The 22248-nt window shown below is 40.4% G+C and overlaps 1 protein-coding gene across 5 annotated transcripts in view; it reads right to left on the bottom strand.

Moving 5' to 3' along the window:
- The window catches only part of RIN2 (Ras and Rab interactor 2), a 106260-nt gene that overhangs the window by 59920 nt on the left and 24092 nt on the right, over positions 1-22248 (bottom strand). For 4 of the 5 annotated variants that reach the window (XM_084622543.1, XM_084622548.1, XM_084622544.1 and 1 more), the window contains one exon: positions 5369-5461. Coding sequence is in view for 3 of the 5 variants with exons in the window: in XM_084622544.1 (XP_084478670.1) it covers positions 5369-5425 (57 nt within the window). In the remaining 2 variants the exon portion in view is untranslated. Of the gene's footprint in view, positions 1-5368; positions 5462-19609; positions 19677-22248 lie in introns of those variants that run through there. The other variant, XM_084622546.1, reaches the window with a different exon arrangement.

Below are 22248 nucleotides of genomic sequence, written 5' to 3'. Positions count from 1 at the left end.
CTACAGCCAAAGTCTACTCAGCATAATTCTCCAGTGGGAATGAAAAGGTACTTTTGGGCCACATTTCCCTCCGTCCAATCCAAGGGCCAGCCACCTACTGGTCCCTGGCAAAAATTAGAGCAGCCTTGGGGCTGTTTTTTTACATTGGCTGCTAATGCCATAAGGGGACATTCTGGTAGCTAGAGATTACTAGGGCACACATGCCCTAATCATACCCTTTTTTGTCTAGTTACCCACATACCAGTGGGCAAGGCTGGCGCGAGGTGCCTGTACCACCCAAAAATTCCCTTGCATGGGGAGGGAGGGGAAAGGAGGGTGGAAATCTTCAGTGACCAGTTAAATTTATGTTACGGCTGTTTATGTTGCTATAGTGTCAAAAAGAAGCCTTAGTAAGCTGGAGAATTTGGTCTCCTAATATAATTGTCTGACAATAAGGAGGCTTGAAATAAAGGAGATAAAATGGTACGTTTGTGTTTGTTTGTTTTAGTTACCATGAGGTCTTGCTTTTTTTGTTTCTTAGCTGAAAACAGCAATAGTTTTCAATAATTATACATAAACTAAGGAGAGCATCTCCCTTACCAAAAAAAAACAAACCCTTCATCAAGACCGATTCAGCAAAGCACAATGCTTGTGCTTAAGTCCCACTGAAGTCAATGTAGACAATACACAGAATAGGACTCCCCACTCCAACCTCCTAAACTCCCGGCCTCCACCATATCTGAAGATAATCTCTGCATACTCCTGAGAAATTGAGATAGTTTGATCATATTAATGAATTGCCTGGCCATTCACTCGAAATGAAAAAGACTGTTGATTGCCACCAAATAAAGACAATGGCTAGGTCTACACAAAGCAGGACATAACCAGAATGTGTTCCAAAAACTGAGAAGCTAATTCTGTCCCCAGATGAACCTGGTTATTTTTGATTGCATGAGGCTTTGCATAAGCTACCACAGGGGAAAAAGCTCTATCATTCCAATATAACTCATGCCTCATTTGTTTTCCAATGACTTGCCTAATAAGACTGTGTTAAAATAATAGACAAACAAAATCTGTGATGCATCAACTGAGCATTTCAGTGTGTAAGTATGTCATTGTAATCGTACTATGAGGCTGTCAAAGTGAAAATTAATGACACGATGCTTTGTCAACTAACATTATTAGCCCCTATGTTCTGGGGAGTCTAGGCACATCCACTGCCAGCTAAGGACTTAAAAGGAAGAATTACACTTTGGTTTTAAAACAGTTGGATAGATAAATATATATTTTAAAATGAATATGGCTGGGATTTTACAAGGAACTTAAGGTGTCCAAATCCCTTTGAAATTCAGAGGAAGATGGGCACCTAACTCCTTTAGGTTTTTTTCTTTTTAAACCCCAGGCTATAGCATTACAATTCAAACCCGACATACTAGCTACGAAATGCCTATAGAAGCTTTAACTTCTCCGCTGTAGTAGTTCTGATCCTATGCCATCTTGCAGGACAGACAGTGAGTAGGTTGTGTCTGACCTGCCATACCCATATGTCCCACTGCACTATTCTGGACAACCTCCACTTTCCAGCATACATATAGCGCACAGTTCCCTGAAGCAGTGGCTTTTGGGAAATTTCAGAATGCCTTCTGGGAAGACTGTTTACAGTGGAGCTATTATATCAGCTATCCCCATTCATACGGACACTGGTGAGAGGCACACCATGGTTAGCTTTGCTGGAAGCAAGTCTAATCCAAACTGCTGTGTTTGTCTCTGCACCACTGGGAGCACGGAGGTTCATGGGCACGTGCAGTGTTGCTGGCATGCTAGGCATACCAAATGTCTCTTCTGTAGACAAGGCATTACGGTAGTTTCCTGGGAGGGATTCAGATTCAGACAGCAAGAGATGTTTTCAGCCTTGGTGTGGGAAGGGTCACAGCTGTGAAATGTCTGGAATGTAACCTGCTGGGTGTGACTAGAACAGATGGGGAAGGCTGGGCAACTAAGACTCAGGCATCTATTACGTTTTAGCTTTTTATGTATGGTAGCAGCAATGCCAGGAGAAGAGAGTCAATACCATTATTTCTGAAAGATCCAGCTCTTCAGTGTCAAGTAGCCAAGTTTGCAGTAGTATGCCAATATTCTGAGACAAAAACAATCCAAACATTAATTCAGCACCAACCAGCCCTCCTAGCATTTCAGTCGCTACTTACAGGCCCTGTCTACATTAGGGAAAACTGTCCTTTTTTCAGCAGTGGTGTTACCAACAGTGTAAGGTGTAGCGCAGACTGGTCTGGGAGCAGAATGAAACAGAAATGCCTGTGTCTGGTCTGAACTACTGTTTATGCTGTCGGTAGAGCTGGGGCAGAATTACAGATTGTCCTAGTGGAGAGTCACTCTGTGCATACCTCTTCACTGCAGAGTTAACTCAGGCTTCTAAGCAGGTGTTGCCGCAATTCCTCTCCCATCCACACAAAATCCTCTCTCCCAAGTTTAGTGGGACTTTCAGTCCAAGCCAGCTGGCTCATCTGAGCCATTAGCCAAAACCCAAGTGTTGCTTTCATTTGGGTGGGTAATCCACCTACTTCGCACTAAGAATGCAGGCTAAACCACTCAGTGTCCTCCAGTTCCTTCCCACAATTCCCTACCATGTGCCCAAAATGACAAACAAGTTCTCCCACAAATCACTGGGAAAGAATCTGAGCAGTTGGCGTGCACAGCATCCTAGCAACACACATGGGGAAGCATAGCGCCAGTGTAGATGCAGTAAATGGGGTATGGCTTTGCAGCGTGGCTGCTCACACCCAGGCTGAGCTACCCAGGTTCTAATCACTTGGGTTGACTCGGCAATGAAAAGGGAGAACAGAAAAGGTCAAAAACTCAGCTAGGTCAAAAACTCAGCAGGATAGTTCCTGACACATGCGCCCTGGGGTGGTAAGAATTTGTAGCTGTGCACAAAGGGTGGGATTGGCGGTGGAGGGAGAGTGGGCGCAGTAGACTTTTCGTTCATGGGGAGCCTAAGGATCTGTGGAAAGCTCTGGCCCATTGGTTTGGGGAATCCACAGGGTGTACCTTCCCCAAGCTGATGCTCATAATTAGCTTAGTGGGGGTAAAAAACACTGTATCTGAAGTTAATGCTGTTGAGGAATTCAGGCACTTCCAAGATGTATTCAGTGGGATTCTGAGGAGACTATGATGCGTACAGCCGGGGCTGCACACTGTCACCCAGCTCTGAGCAGTTAGATCTCCCCTCCAAATCCACAGAACCCACAACAGGTGTCAGCGGTTCAGACAGTGTGCCAGGCTGTTGGTTCTTTTCCACTCTTCTATAAATGTCCTCCTGGCCCATTTCATGCAATTCTTACACTTTAGCTCTATTCTGCAGTGTAGAATGGAGGGGTTCATTGGCCCTTTTTATTGGAACACAGGATATCAGGACCTGTATGCCACCATGACAGCTAAAAACAGTATCCTAAGAATCAGAGTGTCACTGTATATTGTAACACTGTTTTCACTGTAATGTACAGGAGGATAATATGCAAAAGGGCAAGTATCATCAAAACCTCAGACATACACACACACACCCCCCCCCAGGAGTCAAATACATTTTCCACATCACAAACGAATGATTTTTATGTCAGCATGCAACCACCTTCTGTGTAAAAGCTTTCATTATATCCTTATCTTCAGGGGGGGAAAAGGATTTCTTAAATAAAATGAAAATATTCATATAAAATTAAATGCACTCCAGCAATACATTGCTGGTGCAACAGTGAGTTAACTAACTTGGGGCATGCTCTGCATATTAAGTATACTTTTACCATACCAACTACAGTAGTAATAAAAACATATTCATAGATTCCACGGCCAGAAGGAACAATTGTGATAATTTAGTCTGACCTTGTGTATAATACAGAGGCCATAATTCCCTGAAATAGTTTCCGTTTGGACTACAGCATCTATTTTAGTAATAATCCAGTACTGATTTTAAAATTGCCAGTGACGGAGAATCCACCACAACCCTTGGCAAATTGTTCCAACAATTAATTATTCTCACTGTTAAAAATTTCCTCCTTATTTCTAGTCTGAGTTTGTCTAAGTTCAACTTCCAGCCACTAGATCTTCTTATATCTTTGTGCATCATGGGGGTAAATTAATGTTGCTGTGAGAATTTTAACTGTTCCAATTTTGTGACTGTTGTGTTGAAATTTGCTGTCTTAATGTCACATGAAAAATGGCTGTTGCATTTAATTTCCTTGTTTTTATTTACAAATATATAACTCAGAGGAGTGGAAGAAAGAAAAATCCTGATTGTAGGACTGTGGTATTATACAATTATTCCATAGTGTTGCAGGTGAGCATGTAGTTTAAACTTAGTACATTATTTAACAGTAAATGCATGAACCCCACTTTTTCAGGTCACTTTTAACTGGGTGTTTTAAAATATGGTCTCAGAATGAACCATGAAGTGAGCTGTAGCTCACAAAAGCTCATGCTCAAATAAATTGGTTAGTCTCTAAGGTGCCACAAGTACTCGTTTTCTTTTTGAGAATGAACACAGCTATTCCTCACTGAGGACTAGCCATGTATGAAATCCAGAATTTTAAAAGTCCAGGCATTTGAGTTTATCAGTACATTAAAAAAAGTCTTAAATATCTGCTTAAAGTAGAAAAATAATACATTTTTTCATGCTCAGATAACTCAAAAACCATTAAAGAGTTTTTCTACGAGTTTTCATAAAATAATCTATGGACTGAAACTAAGCACAGAAAGATTCAACCAAAGGGAGAATTTTTTCAGAAAAATTATGAACAAAGCAAAATCAGGAGTTAGAATGAAAAAAGTCAAGGTTGTCTTGCAACTTTAACGACAGCAATACCTGCTGTACGAACTAACTATACGAACATGTGGGGGGGGTGTTTGGGGGGGTGTGTGTGTGTGTGAGAGATGTATATTGTCAGTAGCAGCTGCAGGAAAAGCCACGAGAAACCTTTACACAGAATGTATCGTTATATACAGTATATAGCAAAAACATACAAATGAAAGGACTGGACTTTAAATCAGACCTCAAAACTTGTAAAAAGAGACACATAGTAAGATGCTTACCAATTTACAAATAAAGCTCTCTACATATCAATGGCTGTTTGGCATATTCTGCAGCATCAGTTTCACATAAAGCCATGTGCTTTGTGTTTGTATTTGTCCGTTCAATTACAAAATCCTCAACTGCTGGAAGACAGGATAAACTTCCAACTGTGCTAAGGCAAGTTCTCGCAGCATAGCTTTGTAAAAGGACCAAGGTTCTCTGCAGCTGGTAGTGAGATTATAAACAGCCATACTTTTCAAAGCAAATGTGTCTTCCTAATTATTGAAGTAAATCAGATCTTCCTTTTACCTTAAAGAAACTTCCTCTCTTTTCCAGACAACGGGCTTCCATTGTCACAGACGACATCTACCCTGGGAAGACTCCACTGAACGTCTTGAACTCCTAAAAGTAGAGACATTTTTAATGGTTAGTCCAGTCTGTAGGAAATTCCTTTCTAAGCCACAGGAACAGTCACAACAACAGTGCTGCCAAGATCTTTTTCCGTCAACAACATAGTGCCATTGATTTCCCACCAAAGCCCTTACATATCCTTTTTGTCTATTATTTCCTATAAATTGCACTGCTTCAAAAGACAGCTACTAGGAGTTCCGTTTTCCCCCCCCTTCCCCTTCACAACTGATCCTGTAATGCTCTCTGAGAGGATTTTAATGCACTCATTAAAGAAGAATGCTAAAACATAATGATTGCTTTGTTTGTTTGCTTGACCTCAGTCTGAAGTACAAATAGAACAAATGTTAGATGTCACCACAATCTGCTCCCAAAGATTACAGCTTTAATGTAGCTGATCAGAGAAAAAAAATATCACCAGCAAGGGACAGAGAACAAGTTACTGTAAATGTAAGAGGGGGGAAAATATCCTACTTTAAGACGGTGAAGTAATCATTAACCTTTCTGACCCTTGCATCAGCGAAATGTATATGGGGGGTGCAATTACAAAGATATCACTTTTTTCCATAGCTGAATAAAATGTGATTCACTATCCAGAAGAATATAATGATTGCACAAACATATCTATACTATATGCATGTATCCACAAATATATTTAGCTGATTAGCAATGTTTAAAAAACGTCTCAATTGACTCAAGTTTGTATTTCCTGCAAACATAGTAAACAAAGGCCAAAATCTGCAGTCGTGAGTCATCATTTTTCACTGTAAGTTAAAAACTCGTTCTCCTCCCCCAGCCCACCCCTTCATTAAATTACATTAGTTTATTATGTTGGAGTTTTCACCTAATTATTGCACCAAATCTTGGATGTGCAAAATGTACCACAGAAAACATGACGCTTGTTTGGATTATTTTGATGCACTCAGTGAAAAACTGAGTGCATCGAATAGCTGCAGTTTAAGTCTGAGTGAAAGTAGCAGCTGAGCCAAAAATGTCTGCTTGAAAAAAACCAAAACAACAGACACTCTTGCTTTCCTTTATTGGCATTATTAGAAGGACCCAAAAAGGGCAAAGACCAAGGTCAAGGACGAAGGAGGAGTTTAAAAAAAATAATAAACGGGTGACGGAAAAGAGTGCAGAAGCAAAAGAAAAGACCTACAAAAGAATGAGAGGTAAAACTATGAGCTAGAAGAGGAGAGAGAGATAAAACGGAAGATTTTCTTTCATTTTAGCATGTAGCAGGAAGCTTACCATTCGCCCTACTCTGAACCTGTGCCCATTACTGGAGCTACTCTGAAAGTGCAGAACATTAGAAAAGGTGACCGTTTTTCACTTACAAGGTGCGTCTAGAAAGAAAAGTAGAAGGGCTGGGAAACTCATGAACAAGCCTGTTTTCAAGAGACTTTCAATCTGATTTTGCAGACTGCAGAGGTTCAGATACGAATCTGGAATTCTGTACCTTTAACCAAACTGAACACAAACTCCACTGGTTTACCAGGGTACTTTTACACTTCGAAGTGGAGGTGTAAATTCCAGTGGAAGGAGACATACCCATGTTAGCTCTGATCTATTTTTAGCACGGTAGCTTGAAGTATAGCCACAGCAGCATGAATACTGGGAGAGGCTAGCTGCCCTACTATGCGCCTAGTGTCTTGGATGGGGCGGTTGTCCCCTCCCACCACTTGTGCCACCATGGCTACACTTCTGTTTTTAGCATGCTAGCTCAATCAGAGATGGCATGGGCACATCTCCTTGAGCTGGAATTTACACTTCCAGCTTGCACTGTAGACATACCCCCAGGAGTAGCTAGAAGCAGGTACTCTCTTAAAGAGACGTGGTCAGCTTTTCTAATTTTAAGAGATTTAAGTTTCTGACAAGAGCTCTCTTTAAATAGTAGGGCCTGATTTGTTTCAATTTATTTCTATTTCCTGGCTGATGCTAATAAGGGTCTTTTTCCGTAAGGAACTAAAGAGTGATACTTGGACTAATCACTTAATCTCTCTGTGCCTCAGTTCCCTATCTGTAAAATGGGAATAAAACCTCTTCCCTTCTGCCACACTCTTCTCCATTTAGATAGTAAGAGACTGCCCCCAAAGAGTTTCCTATGTTCATGTACAGGTTTCAGAGTGGTAGCCGTGTTAGTCTGTATCAGCAAAAACAACGAGGAGTACTTGTGGCACCTTAGAGACTAACACATTTATTTGGGCATAAGCTTTTGTGGACTAAAACCCACTTCATCATCTCACACAGGAGGGTTCTGGTCGCAGCTGGGGCTGCTAGGTGCTACTGTAATGCTAACACCACCACCACCCCACACACATACACATCCCAGAAGTGTTGAGGAGATTTGGAGGAAAGATCAGCCCCCAAGGTTTTGGTCATGCTTTGTCTCCAAGCAGGAGTCTGGGAGCTCCATGAAGCACAGAAGGGAGTTCTCAACTCTCCCATCCACCCTTCAATGCCCCAGGACTCCTCTTGCTCTCAAGCTCTGCGTAGGGATCCCAGTAAAGAGAGAGATTCTTCCAACCTCCAATTCAGGGGCTTGCCTTCACTAGTGAGTTAACACAAGATATAGTTCAAGTGTTCTCTCTAACTTGGCCCCTATGCACGCATGCAGACTCATCACTTGTGTGTACTGGCTGTAGTAAGACTAGCTGGTTGGCACGACCATGTGTGCAGACCTCGAGTCAGCTTCTCGTGAGAGCTGCTAACTTGATCTGTATGTAGTGTGGATGCAGGCTAGCACCACTACACAACCGTCAAGAGCTGTTCATCCTCCAATACCTTCCCACAACCACTAAGATCCCTTCCCTCTGTCCTTTTCTTGCAATCTACCTCTTTTCTGGTTTTCTGACAACATCCCCAAAGATGACAGCACCACAACTTGTAGCCAGCTCGCTAGCGGCAGACACCAAGGCTACCAGGGCCTATAAATTTGGGAGGAAGAACAGAAGTGGCAAGCTCTACAATGAGATTTCTAAACAGCTCACTGAGCTGAGAATCTAAGATATGGGACCACAGCACAGGAAGAATACCAAAGGGGTTTAGATGCTCTAGGAAAAGGCCACAGATCATATCCCAGGCTGGTAATTCCTGCTGATGTGCTCATATTATGAGGCGAACTGCGCCATTACCAGTGCCCCAAGTACACACCCCAATTTCACTCCAAAGGGTTTTATGGGCTTCTGTCAGAAAGGTGGATCAAGGGGAAGAGCATGATCTGGGGCACGTATGCAAGTTCCACCTCAGTCATCCCCACAGCAGCACGTTAGACAGGAAGTGCAAATGAGGACCAACTAACTGCAAAACTGACTAAGCATCAGATCCTCTGCTGGCACTGACTGCAAGGGAGCTACACCCATTTACAGCAGCTGAGGATTTGGCCCAAAGTACATAAACTGAAACAAAACAAATATTTATTTCCTCACTATCTTCCTTCAGTTACAGGCATCTTAGGCAGTTCTCTGTAACAAGTATAGGTAAAAAGAAATTAAGACAGAAATGCAATTTCCAAGTTGATGATGTCCCTTTAAAAGACAGCATCAAATTCATCCCCCATGCAACACCACAAACTTCAAGAGCCTTACACTGGAGATTTATGAGCTATGTAATTTAATTACACATCCCTCTCCACACATTCACATAAAACCGTGTCATTAATAACTTCATTTGTAAGAAATAGCCCTTTCACAGGAAATCTAATCTTCAGTTTTACTGTACATGATGTATATCTGCATACAGCACTGGTACTACCAAATAAGATGAAGCCAAGATTTTTATTTTTAAATTAATTTTACTATTGCCACTTGTAGAAATGAAAAGTATGTTATAAGATTTCAAACACACACAAAACAAATATATTATGTTACAAATACTAAGAAAAAGAGCAACATTTACAGTGTGAAGATCTATAAACCATTAAGTCTAGCAGCGCAGGTGTTAGATTCAGCATCAATAATAAATAGCATCTGGAAAACTACATCCTTTTCTTGTTGGGTATTTCAAGGCTGTATACGTTTGCATGGCTGCTATTGTTACTATTATTTGTATTAAAGTAACACAGAGGCCTCAACTGGGATCACGGTCCCATTGTGCTCAGCACTGTACAAACAGTACTCCAGAGATCTTACAGTCTAAACAGACAAGACAAAGGGTGGGAGGAAACAGAGGCAGGAAATGACTTACCTTACCCAGGGTCACACAGCAAGTGAATGACAGCACTGACAACAGAACCCAGCTCTCCCAACTGCCAGTCTAGTGCGCTATCTATTAGGCTGTTACTTCATCCCTATAATATCCAAATTTTGTTGATTTACTTTATTATATGTATTTCAGGATTCAACTACTGAATTGCTACAGAGAGAGCCTCACTGCGGTAAACCAATCAAAGAAATTGATCACCTTTGCTTTCAGAGACTTTATAATAAACAAATTCCCAGCAAGGTAGCTGATTTCTTAAAGTGTACAGGAAAACCCAAGATCAAACTCAGTTGACTCTTCAACATTTCCCCCAAAATCTGACTCAAAAACCTTCTGCTAAACCAATTACAGTACTCTTAATTCCTCTTCCACACCAGTCCCTTATCCTCTTTAGAAGATCTTTCTAAATAATAAATAATAATGTATATTTCCTTTTGTGCTTCACATTAAAACAGAACTTTTCAGCTCCAAATATGCCTCTCTATTCAAGATCCAGCACGAAGTGCAACTTTATACATCAGCCAAGCCCTAGTTTCTGTGAAAAACACAGACTACTTAAATTACATCCATTCCTCCTCTAAAATATCCTGTTTCATCTCCCCTGTTGCCAGAGAAAGAAACAGCTTAATCTGCCCAGAGTAAGCTCCATGCATACTCTAGCATTTCACAATGAACTGAGCCACACTTGATCACACACTCATTTACTCAAATAAAGGTGTAAAACAGGCTGAAGTAGGTAAAGAACAAAAGCCTTCAGTTTAGCAGTGGCAACTGCCTTTCTCCTAAAACAGCACATATGGAACCATATAACCAGGAGATTAGGAAAGAAGTCTCATGAATTCTGGAAATAAAGCATAAGTTTTCAACAGACAGTAATTAATCATTGGAACAACTGCATAACAATTTTAAAATCAAAATTAGATGATTTTCTAAAAGATCTGCTCTAGGACTTATTTTTTGGGACGTTCCATGGCCTGTGTTATACAGGAGGTCAAACTACATGATCACAGTGATCCCTTCTGGCCTTGGAATCTATGAATGAATATTTTAGTGCCACACTCTGAAAACCCACAAGCAAGGTAACAGCCCTCTGGCTTTTCTTATCAACAGGTAAATGTAACAAGAGAAAAAGGTTCCCTCATTAAATCTAAGCCTCTTATTTTACGGTATGTCCACACTGCAATCAAAGGTATGATTTTGCAGCTCGTGCAGGCATACCCCCACTAGCTTTAGTCTAGCTAGCGTGGCTAAAAATAGCAGTGAAGGTGCAGTCTTCAGCCCTGGCTTGAAATGGAAGTATGTACCCATGGTTCCAGGTGGGCTTTTTCAGCAGACCCTGAAGCCCACCACTACCTCTTCAGTGCTATTTTTAGCCACATTAGCTAGACTGTTGAGCCTATGCAAGCTGCAATCCCACCACCAATTTGCAGTGTAGACATAGCCTTAGAGACAGAGTGCAAAAAAAGATTTGGAAAGTTTCTTAACTAGTGAAAAATATTCACACCCATATCCTAAAAAACGGCTCAATGAATTTTAATGAAACTTTAAAAAAAAAAAACGTAGTGCTAAAATGAAGCAAGAGAAATTTTGGCTAAAATGCTGATGTACAGAGAGAGTTGTAAGAACAGAAGTGCTATGGTGACCTAAGGCCCCAATTCAGCTAACCACTAACAGCTTAAGTCCCATTCACTTTAACGGGACTTAAACCCAGGCTTACACATTTTGCTGCTTTGGGGGCTGAGCGATAGCATTGCTACCACAATTCTACAACAACAATTCCATCCAGGAATTAGAGGACTTGCATCTCCACCCAGGAATCAGGTAAGATGTCAGTGATAACGTCTGCCTCTGTTTTTCAGGAACCAACAGCTCTATGAGTTACAATGCAGCTAATGCACTGCATACTTTCACGAACACGAAACCAGCAAGATTACCGATGCTACCTTCCAGCTGGGTAGACAAAAGGTACGGACACAGATAGTTCCCATTAGTTACAGTTACACACAAAATGCTGTTCTGCTGTGAAAAACGTCATTGTGCAATTCTGTTTATTGTATCTCTCTACTTTCCAGATTAAATGTACTCTGTTTGAAACACTCCGTTTTCTTCTCTTAATTGCCAACCTCATAAACTCACTCTGAGATCTGAAAGTCAAACTGGGATTTTCCCTGTGCGAGCATCATCCTCGGTAATAGAGATTCTGCTGGTCAAACCATCTCCTCAGTTACACCTGTGCAATTCCCTTGTCTTCAAACATGCCCTGAGGAACATATGTGCAGACCCAGTCGTGGTTCAGCTGAATATGACACAGATGTAACAGGGGGCATAATTTGGCCTGCAGAACCCGGATTCCTTGTGACAATCCATGAGAAGGAAAGAAAACAGTTTGGCTCTCAGATCCTGGGGTGAGATTACAGGACTAACAGTTAAAAACAAAACAAACTTTGCTAAGTAAGTTGACTGGATCAGGAAGTTACTGAGAAAAACATTAAGTGTGGAAACTTATGTTTAGGTCACGAAAAGAGCCATAAAATCATATTGAAGCTATACAGTAAACAGAGATAAGGGTTTATATTTATTTTTTTAAAAGGCATTTATATGGACATTCATCTTTTTTTTTTTAAAAAAGAGACTCTGAAAAAACCTCATGAAAGGGTAAAACACAATTTACTCACATATTTGAGTATCATCTCTGCAGGCTTACTTTTGTGTTGGGTAGTAAGTAGCCAGAAGAAAAGGTCAGGCCTTTTAAAGAGAGTGGTTATAATAATCTGATTTTGTTCTGGGGTTGGTATGCTATATACAATTAAGCATTTATTACATTATATGTAATGAATGCATATTTATTATATTTTTAAAATTGATTGTCAGTTAAATATGATTCTGCTGTCATACCAGTTTTTGCCCAGAGCAACTCCACTGATTTCAGTGAAGTTACCGCCATATAAAATTGGTGGAACGCAGCACAGAATCAGGCCCAGGATGTCTTACAATTCCTCCTTTTCCTCACTCAAACAGGCACTTTACACATGCAGATCAGGTGTAAAGGCAGCCTGAGAGTAAAGAAGCCTGAAACTAGGTGCAACTATAATTCACTCCACCTTTCTGGCCCTTGTACATGGCTAAAGCAATGTCAAGAGATTCTTAGTGTAAATGAGAATTCAGGCCAAAAAATATTTTTGCTCATACTATGAAATGATTGCAAAACAGAAGTTTAAAAGCCAAGGCATGCAAATAAAAGTTAAGCACACGCTTGAATGTTTTACCGAATCAGTGCCTAAAACCAGATATTTCTAATTTCAGTGCAGAGTGAAAAGAAAAGGAGGACTTGTGGCACCTTAGAGACTAACCAACTTATTTGAGCATAAGTTTTCGTGAGCTACAGCTCACTTGAATTTTTCTACCTGAAGTGAGAGGACTGGTGCCCCTACCATCCATGCTGACTACAATCTCAAAGTGCTGTCTAGGCCTTATCTACACCAGAAAATGTGGTTGTTTTAACTATGGTGGTCAGGGGTCTGAAAAATCCACACCCCTGATCAGCATAGTTAAACCAATCTACAGCCCATGTAGTCTGTGCTAGGCCAATGGAAGAATTCTTCTGTAGACCTAGCTAGCGACTCTTGGGGAGATGGATATGTTGACTGGAGAATCCCTGCCATCAGCATAGGTTGGGTCTACGCTGAAGTACTACAGGGGCTCAGCTGTGCTACTGTAGCACTTCAAGCGTATAGGAGCCCTTAGTTATGCAGGAATGTTGGAGGAGGAGGAGGAATAGCAGATTAGAATGTTCTACTTTAAGTCTTGTTCCAGGAATTCATGCAACACATTAATTATATAAAATATATTAATAAGGAATGCAACAAAAAGGTGGTGAGTTACTTTGTTAAAAAAAACTAATCTATTTATCCGTGTAAATGTGTTGTTTAAGAAATACACATTTAATCTTAATCTGAACATATCTGCATATCTTTTGAAAGATACAAAAACTAAAAATGGCTGTTAAGAGGTTTTTAAATTAAAAATATAATATTAATAAAGGCAAAGTCCACTAAGTTCAGAGATTTTTTTTTTTTTAATTTAAAATGCTTCCAAAAACCAGTCAAATCCTTTGGTTCTCTTTTCCAACAACAATCAACAATGAAGCAGTTGTCACACTGCAGTTGTGAAATGGTGTTCAATTTAATAATCTTTTCAATGAAGAGTGTTAATGAAGACCAGTGGAAGCTCCCTTGGTGCCATGGAAACAATGACTATCAATAGGCTTGGAAGGATTAGATCTTTATTGATAAAGGTCAGTAAATATCCACTTCATTGTACATACACAAACCAGCAAAAAATATTTCCATCAATAATATTTGAAATTTACAGATAGGCAAAGAAAGAAAAATGATGCTTCTGACTTCATGGAGCTATGCCATTTTATACCAGCTGAGGTTTTGGCCCATTTTGTGGGACAGAGACACACCAGAACAACAGTATTGCATAAAGCTCTAATAATTTCAGTTAACAAATTACATACACATAAGCAGTATTATCTAATTATACTGAACATGTAGTTTATATTACCTGTGTCGACCTACCTAACCCTGGCTAGTTAGAAAATGTGTATTCTCCTGAGTAAGAGACCCACCTGTGAAAAATGTTAGCTTGCTAACGCCACACAGCTTCTGATCCAAAGCCCATTTAAAAATCACTAGAACCTACTGTGGTTAGGGTCGTGTAGATAATCCCAGTGAGGAAAGCTCCAACATTTGTAGAATCCATTAACTCTGAGCAGTCTACTGAGTACTTTTTTTCTAGTATTCACACACTTATGGGGCCATATCATGCCTCAATCAGTGCATCCAACTCCCACTGACATCACTGGAAGCTACACACAAGAATAGAGGATAAAGGAGCCCTACCTAGTTTTCTGAGTCTAGACAGACCAGCCTGGAAAGCTACACAACCTAATCGAACAATAATCAAAGTCAGAGTAATCCCAAAGCACATTATCAGGGAAGAGTAGGTCCTGTACTTTTAGTTATCACTGTTGTTATTTATTAGGTCTCATTTAGCATCCCTCATGGGGAAAATAAACTCGTCTTTAGGACCATTTTCATTTTTGCCCTGTGTTTCTCTCCCTCCACATCCTCCTTCCTGTTTCTCTCCCCTTTTCTGTCTTTGCATCTCTCCTCCTTTCTTCTCCCTTCCCTGCAGGAGCTACCAATTCCCGGAACCTGTGGGTTTACTGCAGCCCAGTTCCCAATCCCATCTGATACAATGACCAGTGATGAAACAGTTAACAATAGCAAGTACAGTGCATGCACTGGATTTGGAGTTAAGACCCCAATCAGATTAATGGAGAAGCTGATGAGTTCACACCCTCGCAGTGCCCTTGTTTCAGGCTGTCTGCAGACTCAGGAAGACAGAACTGAATTAGATACATTCATTTCATATTTACAAGCTTTCCTTTGACACTATGAGTGCTAGAAACTTTAAAAAAAGATAAGCAGATTCCACAGAATCGAATATGCTACAGGGAATGCATAAATACATCAAGCAGCCCAGATCCAGCCCATAAGCTAGGTATCTGAAAGCTCTGAACTGAAGCAATGGAGAAAAAGTCAGTGCAATGCAGCATTTGATGCTGCAATTGCTTTTTCTGTTACAAAGTAACAATTTTACTGTCAAACTCAACTACTATCCCAGCTGGCTCAAAAAGATCAGGGGTGGGATTTTCAGCAGTGCTCAGCACTGACCTAACTCTTCTACCACTGAAGACAACACTGAGTGCTTTTGAAAATCCCACTCTAGATCCCATTTTTGTTACTTAAAAGTTGTCAGGATAGAGACGGTCTTTTTTGTTGTTGTTGTTATGTTTGCATAGTGCCTAGCATAATGGAGCCTCTGATGCATGACTGGGGCTACTAGGAGCTGCTGCACTGCAATTAATAGATAATTATTGTTACTCCCTGCCATGGAAGAATAGTACCAACTAGGGTGACCAGATAGCAACTGTGAAAAAATGGGTCGGGGGGGAGAGGCGGTAATAGGCTCCTATAAAGAAAAAGTCCCAAAAAATGGGACTGTCCCTATAAAAACGGGACGTCTGGTCACCCTAGTACCAACTATAAGGCCAATCCTCAGCACGTGCAAACTGGCATAGCTCCATTGCGGTTGCTGGAGTTATAATCATTTACACATTTTAAAATCTGGCCCCTTGCCTTTCATTTATCCAGTGTCTGATTATGATATAGTAGCTGAAATATACTCTTCACCACCTCAGTACAGAAAGATATGCTAGTTGTCTGGAAGTATTATTTATGTACCTAGTAGGCCATTGTGAATCGCCACCACATATCACATCACAGCAATAATGTTACAGCAATAAAGAGTAAATATAGGGTTTTTTAACTTAAATTAACAAAATGCTAACAATAACCCCAGCAACAAAGCTGCACTCAATTTTTCAGTGAATCTTTTTTCTGGGGGTTATATTAAAAGCTCCCTAGCTTTAAGAAAATGTAGGCTACATACATTTTTCAAACTCTTTTTAATGAGAAGGAACATTTCTAAAAATCAGATTTGCTCTTCGGGGTAAATTAAAAGACAGACTCAAAACTTCAGATTGTAATCACATCATATGAGCCTCACACCTTTTATTTCCCATTTTCTTGGTGCAACTGCATTGCCCCATCAAAAGAATTGTATTTTATTTCTAATCCACAAAGCCCTAGGTTGTCTAATTCCGATGTCCTTATCTGGATGTTGGCAAACTTAAATTCTTCCTTTTGAAATTATTTCCTTTTGGAGGTCAGCTGAAGGCCTAGTTCAAGCACCACATTGATGCAACCAAACACAGTATCACTTTGAATATCTATCAATTAAGGGCCTCAGTATGAAAACTATCTTTGGTGCCAGGATTTTAACAGACCTCTTAACTCAAACGTTGCATTGTGTTAGTACAGCTGTATCCACAAGCAAAAGTAAGAGAATTATATTAAAAAGGATTCCAACTTCCGTCAGTTTTCTGACTGCAGAAAGAGATTATATTCATTCTTTCAAATTATGTAACTGTCTTATGCCCCTATGTAAGGTGCCCCTTTACTCCCCTGCATGGGGTACCTGCATCACAGATCGGACTATGGGGAGAAGGGGGAAGAGCAGCTCCCATGGGGCAACTACTCTCCTTCTTGGGCAGGTGGGCAATTGGGGCAGGCATTGGGCATTGACTATAGTGATGTCACAGATAACTTCTCTCCCACCTCCTCCCAAACCATGGAGGAAGCAGGGACCAGAGCTGTTCCTAGAGCAGTGCAATTACAACCCACTGCTTACTCTGGTCTCACGGTAATTCCACAATCTAGTTTTAAGGGATTACACATACTTATACTATATAATACTATCCTAACACCGACAGTTTAACAGTTCCTATACTCTCTCTATGCACCTGTATATAATTGCTTACCCAACATTAAATTCAGCAATACACACACACTCAACAGTAATTTCCTATATCCTATATTGTACACATATACACACATGAACTCCAAGGGACTGAGAATAGAGAACATAAATAAAATCTACTCAATATAGTAAGTAACCTATAAAGTATAAAACCTATGGATGATTATATTTTTAAACCAATCTTTAAACCAAGTTTTTAAGTAACTTTCCAGAACTGACACAGACGTCCTCAGATTACAACGAAGTGGCATTTTTTGTCTAAGCCTCCAAAGAGTCAGTTTCCTGTTGTCCCTAGACTGACCACAAAATGGCAACAACTGCAACCTAGTAAAATCAGGGACCAGAGAATAGAGGTGAAATGAAGCATACGTCCACAGAGCAGAAGCAGTGTCCTTACACAAGTGTTTGCCATCCAATGGCCACGGCATATTTGTCTGAAGAAAGGGGAGATTCAATACTGTGCTGAAGGCATGCTCTGTAAGTAATCCATTCTATTAATTTTGAGAATGGCCAGTATGTTACTCAAGCATAAAGGTCAAGATTCTAAGAAATAGCTAGTGATTTTTGGTGCCTCACTTTCTAGGTGCCCATCCTGAGACATCTCAAAACGTGGCCTGATTTTCAGAAAGTCCAGGGCACCCACCACATGAAAAAATAAGGCCATTTTAAGATGTCTGACTGAGGTTGAAACTTCAAAAATTTAAGCCCTTGCAAATTGCTACTTTCTTTTGAAAATCTTGATCTAAAATTGCCATGCACTGTCTAATTAGCCTGAAAACACTTAACTATTTTCTTATATTCATGTCTTTTTTGCCCTCATGTCAGGAACCCAGTGGTTCAACTCAATCAAAGAGATGACTAAAAGCACTCCTTATATTTGGATACTGCTCTCACTCTTAAATCCATCCTGCTACACTGTAACTGTGATACGCAGACCACACTGAGAGGAGCTGAGTGCAGCAAGCCAGGTCTTAGGTCATAAATAAGCCAGCAATTCGGTCACGGAAGTCACGGATTCTATGACTTTCTGCGACCTCCGTGACTTTCGCAGCTGCAATGGCTGATGCAGCTGATCCCAGAGCTGCCCAAGCAGCTGGCCCCTGGGGAGCACCGTAGCAGCAGTCCCAGGGGCAGCCCTAAGAAGCACCTGAGCAGTGGGCCCAGGGCCTCAGAGAAGGGGTGGCTGGGGGCAGTCAGCCCCCGGACTCCCAGAGCAGCAGCATCCGGGGCCCCCCAGAGCAGCAGCATCCGGGGCCCCAGGAGCTGCTAAGTTTTGTCATCAGGGCTATTTATATAGTAAAAGTCATGGACCGTTCACGGACCGTTAATTTTTATTTATTTCCCATGACCTGTCCGTGACGTTTACTAAAAATACCGATGACTAAATCTTAGCCTTATTCATAAGCAGAAGACCTGTCATGGTTCCCACCAATCTGGTTAGCCCAAACAATAATAATTTGCATTTCTAGAGCTCCTTCCATCCAGCCTACAAACAGTTTTACAAATACAAATGAACTAGTCCTCCAGCTCCCCTGTGAAGCAGGTATTCCTATTTTACAGTGTTTTCTCAAAGACTTGTAGGGTTTTTGCTGAAATGGAGCTCTTGCCTCATTCACGCCGCACTTAGACAGGAATTTTCAGAGGTCCTCGGTAATGGCTGTTGGCTGGTTCTCAATTAAGACAATTCCGATCCCAGTGTTAGGCCAATAGCAAATGGTTTTGAAAATTCCAAATTCTGTATATGATTGACTTTCAGGATTCTGTTTGTTTACATTAAGTAGCGTGCAGTAAAAGATACTACTCTTATGCAGGACAGAGTTAAATAAGCAACCCTAACTTTGTATCTCCTGACTTTTTAGTGCTCAGAAATGCCACCTTGATATTTTCAGCACACACACACACAAGATACCAAGGTAATTTGAAAAAGCTGCTTAGATGCTCTGTAGTATTTCAGTGAAAAGAAAACATGCATCTTTTTGCCATTTCAGTATTTTTAAGACTATTAAATATAATTGCATTCAAGTTCATAATTATCAAATGTTATTTGTCAAATTATAATACTGGAGCAGTTTATAGTTTTTACTAGTCTGCTATTCTAGATATATCAGTTCTGTTTAATAGATCATTTTATTTTAGAATTATAGTATCTATTATGTAAATGCAAAATAATTAGTATTTAATTTTTTTCCGTTCTGCAAATTTATTATGATGAAAACGTCCTGGAGGATATTTTTAGTGATTACTTTTCACTAAATTCTGGAGATTAAGAAAGTGAAAGATTTTTCCATTTAAAGTAGCTAATGCATTAGAGGCCAAATCCAATGCCTTTAAGGTCAACAGAAAGATTCGTATCGATTTCCACGGGCACTGGATTGGGACCCAAATTACAGTGCACGAAACAGCTTGCACAAAAAGCCAATGAAGTATTTAAGACAGTAAACCTGTCACTCCAAATTATATTTTAAAATAGAAGTAATTTATAGTACTCACCCGTTTTTGTTGCATGCAATTTCTTAGTGTATTTGCTACAATTAATTGTGCATCTGGACTTCAGCACAGCATTAGAAGTTGAGGTAATGATTTACTAGAAGGAAAAGTAAATTCTAATTGTGCTACTAACCTTGAACTGTCTTATGTAAGGTTTCAGAGTAGCAGCCGTGTTAGTCTGTATCCACAAAAAGAAAAGGAGTACTTGTGGCACCTTAGAGACTAACAAATTTATTTGAGGATAAGCTTTCATGAGCTACAGCATGCATCTGACGAAGTGAGCTGTAGCTCACGAAAGATTATGCTCAAATAAATTGGTTAGTCTCTAAGGTGCAACAAGTACTCCTTGTCTTATATAAGACATTCTAAGAGCCTATCTTTTAGAATTTCAAATAATTTGGCTCCCATTACTCTAACATTTTACTTATGAAGTGGGGTATCACCTGCTTGTCCTAAAAAACCCAGTACTTTCAGAATTTTTATTTTTTGAAGAACTCCCAGTATAGAGCTGGTTGCCCCTTTACAGCTGGCATGCTGCATGTCCTAGGAACACAAGTTAATGTTCTTGTTTTAACTCTCATATTGGTTAAAGTTTAATATTAGTTATCTTTGTCAGAGGATAGGGAACCATATGGTGGAAGAGGGGAAAGAAGATCCAGTGGGTAGGACAGTAACCAAGACTTGGGAGACCTGGATTTGAGTGGTCTGCCACAGATTTCCTTTGTGAACTTGGGCAAGTCCCCAGTCCCTCTGTGTTAGTTCCCTATCTGTAAAAACAGGGATAATAGCACTGCCCTGTCTCACAGGGGTGTTGTGAAAATAAATGCATCAAAGAACATAAGGCGCTCAGATACTATGGTGTTCTGGGGGCCCTGTAAGTACCAGCAGTAGATAGGCAAAATACAGGAAGGCAATAAGCAGGAGGGAAAACATAAGAACAGTGGGGTGAGGGCAGAGAGCAAAATCAGTAGAGGCCACAAGAAAGAAAGGAGAAAAGATGGTTGTGCATAACAGGGAACCCTGTTCCAGTAGAAACACTGGAGATGAGGATAAGGAGACAACATGTGACCACCATACAACACTAAAAGTCTGTGACTGCATAATAATAATAATTTAAAAATGGAAAGGTACCTTCCCCCCCTCCCAACCAAGAAAGAGAACAGACTGAACATTTTGGACCAGCTGGTGTAAATCTTTTGAAATTCTTTGACTTCAGAAATATCATGGTTGAATTTTCATCATGTCTGTTGGGAAACATTATTGACTTTGAATTCTCACAAGCAGTTACAGTTTACTAACTTTACTATTAGTAAATTATACATACAAATTACATAGTCTCCGGCAGAGACGACTCTGGCCTGCCGATAGTGGGAGGGCAGTGGCTTCAGCAGATGTTACTGAGCATGTTCAGTCCGTGTGAGCATGTTCAGTACAAGTGAAGCAGCAAATTGGGGAGGGCATGTGACCCCACACGACACCCCCCCTTTCCACACACACCCTCCAGTCTCAGGGGGCTTTTTGTTCGTGAACAATTGTGCATGAAATACTTCTAACAAAGAGACCAGTTGTTTTTATGATATCAGAACCTTCACCTCCTGCCGAGAAAGTTAATGCATGGATATCCCACATTATATGAACCATAAATAAGGCCATCTATTATTCATCCCCACCACCCACATGAGACAGGATTTACAGCCAGTTTTCACTTATTTTCTCACTGAACATTCACCTGTAAGATATTTTGCAAAAATACCATCAGCTCCTTTTAGTCCTCTCTTCTGCAGCACACTCTTCTAAGCTGCTGTCAATTCCTCTTGAAGATACACTGTATAAATACAGTGAGTCATTAAGTTTAGTACCAGGGAAAAGCACATTTATGACTCACTCATTGAAAGAAAAGGTTTTCATTGGAAAAAACCACAGCCATGAAACGATGGTGGGTAAATGTCTCTATTTATTCATTTTCTGCCTTATCACACACAAAGACTGCCGCAGACAAATACTTTATCTAACGAAAACAGACTTTTATTATCCCACAGAATAACAAAAAACCCTCCAAGTAAATTTAATAGACATTAATGAGAGCAGGCCTAAAACAGAGCTCTAAACACACACAGCTTTGATTGTCCTATGTTCAGTTAGGATGCATTGGTGATATGCTGGTATGAAACATTCTGTATCAGATAACTACTATTATTTAGCTTCACTTTGGAACAGGACCAGACTGGTGATGTGAGTAAGCCACACAGATGAATAAAATGATCATAATACCCCACTGCCCCTCCCCTTAAAGTGTACTGGTGGCAATAGGGTATTAAGATCCCTTTAGGGAAAATTACTGTCTTGCTCAGAACGTGTAATTTGTTCTTGAATCATACTCTCTCAACTAAACTATGGAAATAAACAGGGACTGAGCCATGTACAGCATTGCACTGATTCACAGACAAGTGTGCCAACATACCAAGCAGGATAATCCTCAAAGCACAACCATTTTCTTGTCTTTTCAGTGAGGCTAGCTACATATCACAGTGGATGAAACCTCTGGAAAAAAACGTTTTATTGGCCCTTACTTCTCATCTAATATGTTTGGTGCTCTAAGATTCTGAAGTTCTCCAGAATGCACTAAACACACCACTGTTCTG

Source organism: Lepidochelys olivacea (assembly GCF_965140295.1).
Source record: "Lepidochelys olivacea isolate rLepOli2 genome assembly, chromosome: 3".
Lineage (NCBI taxonomy): Eukaryota > Metazoa > Chordata > Testudines > Cheloniidae > Lepidochelys > Lepidochelys olivacea.
Note: the sequence above shows the minus strand (reverse complement) of the source record. Positions and strands in the feature narration are given on the sequence as shown.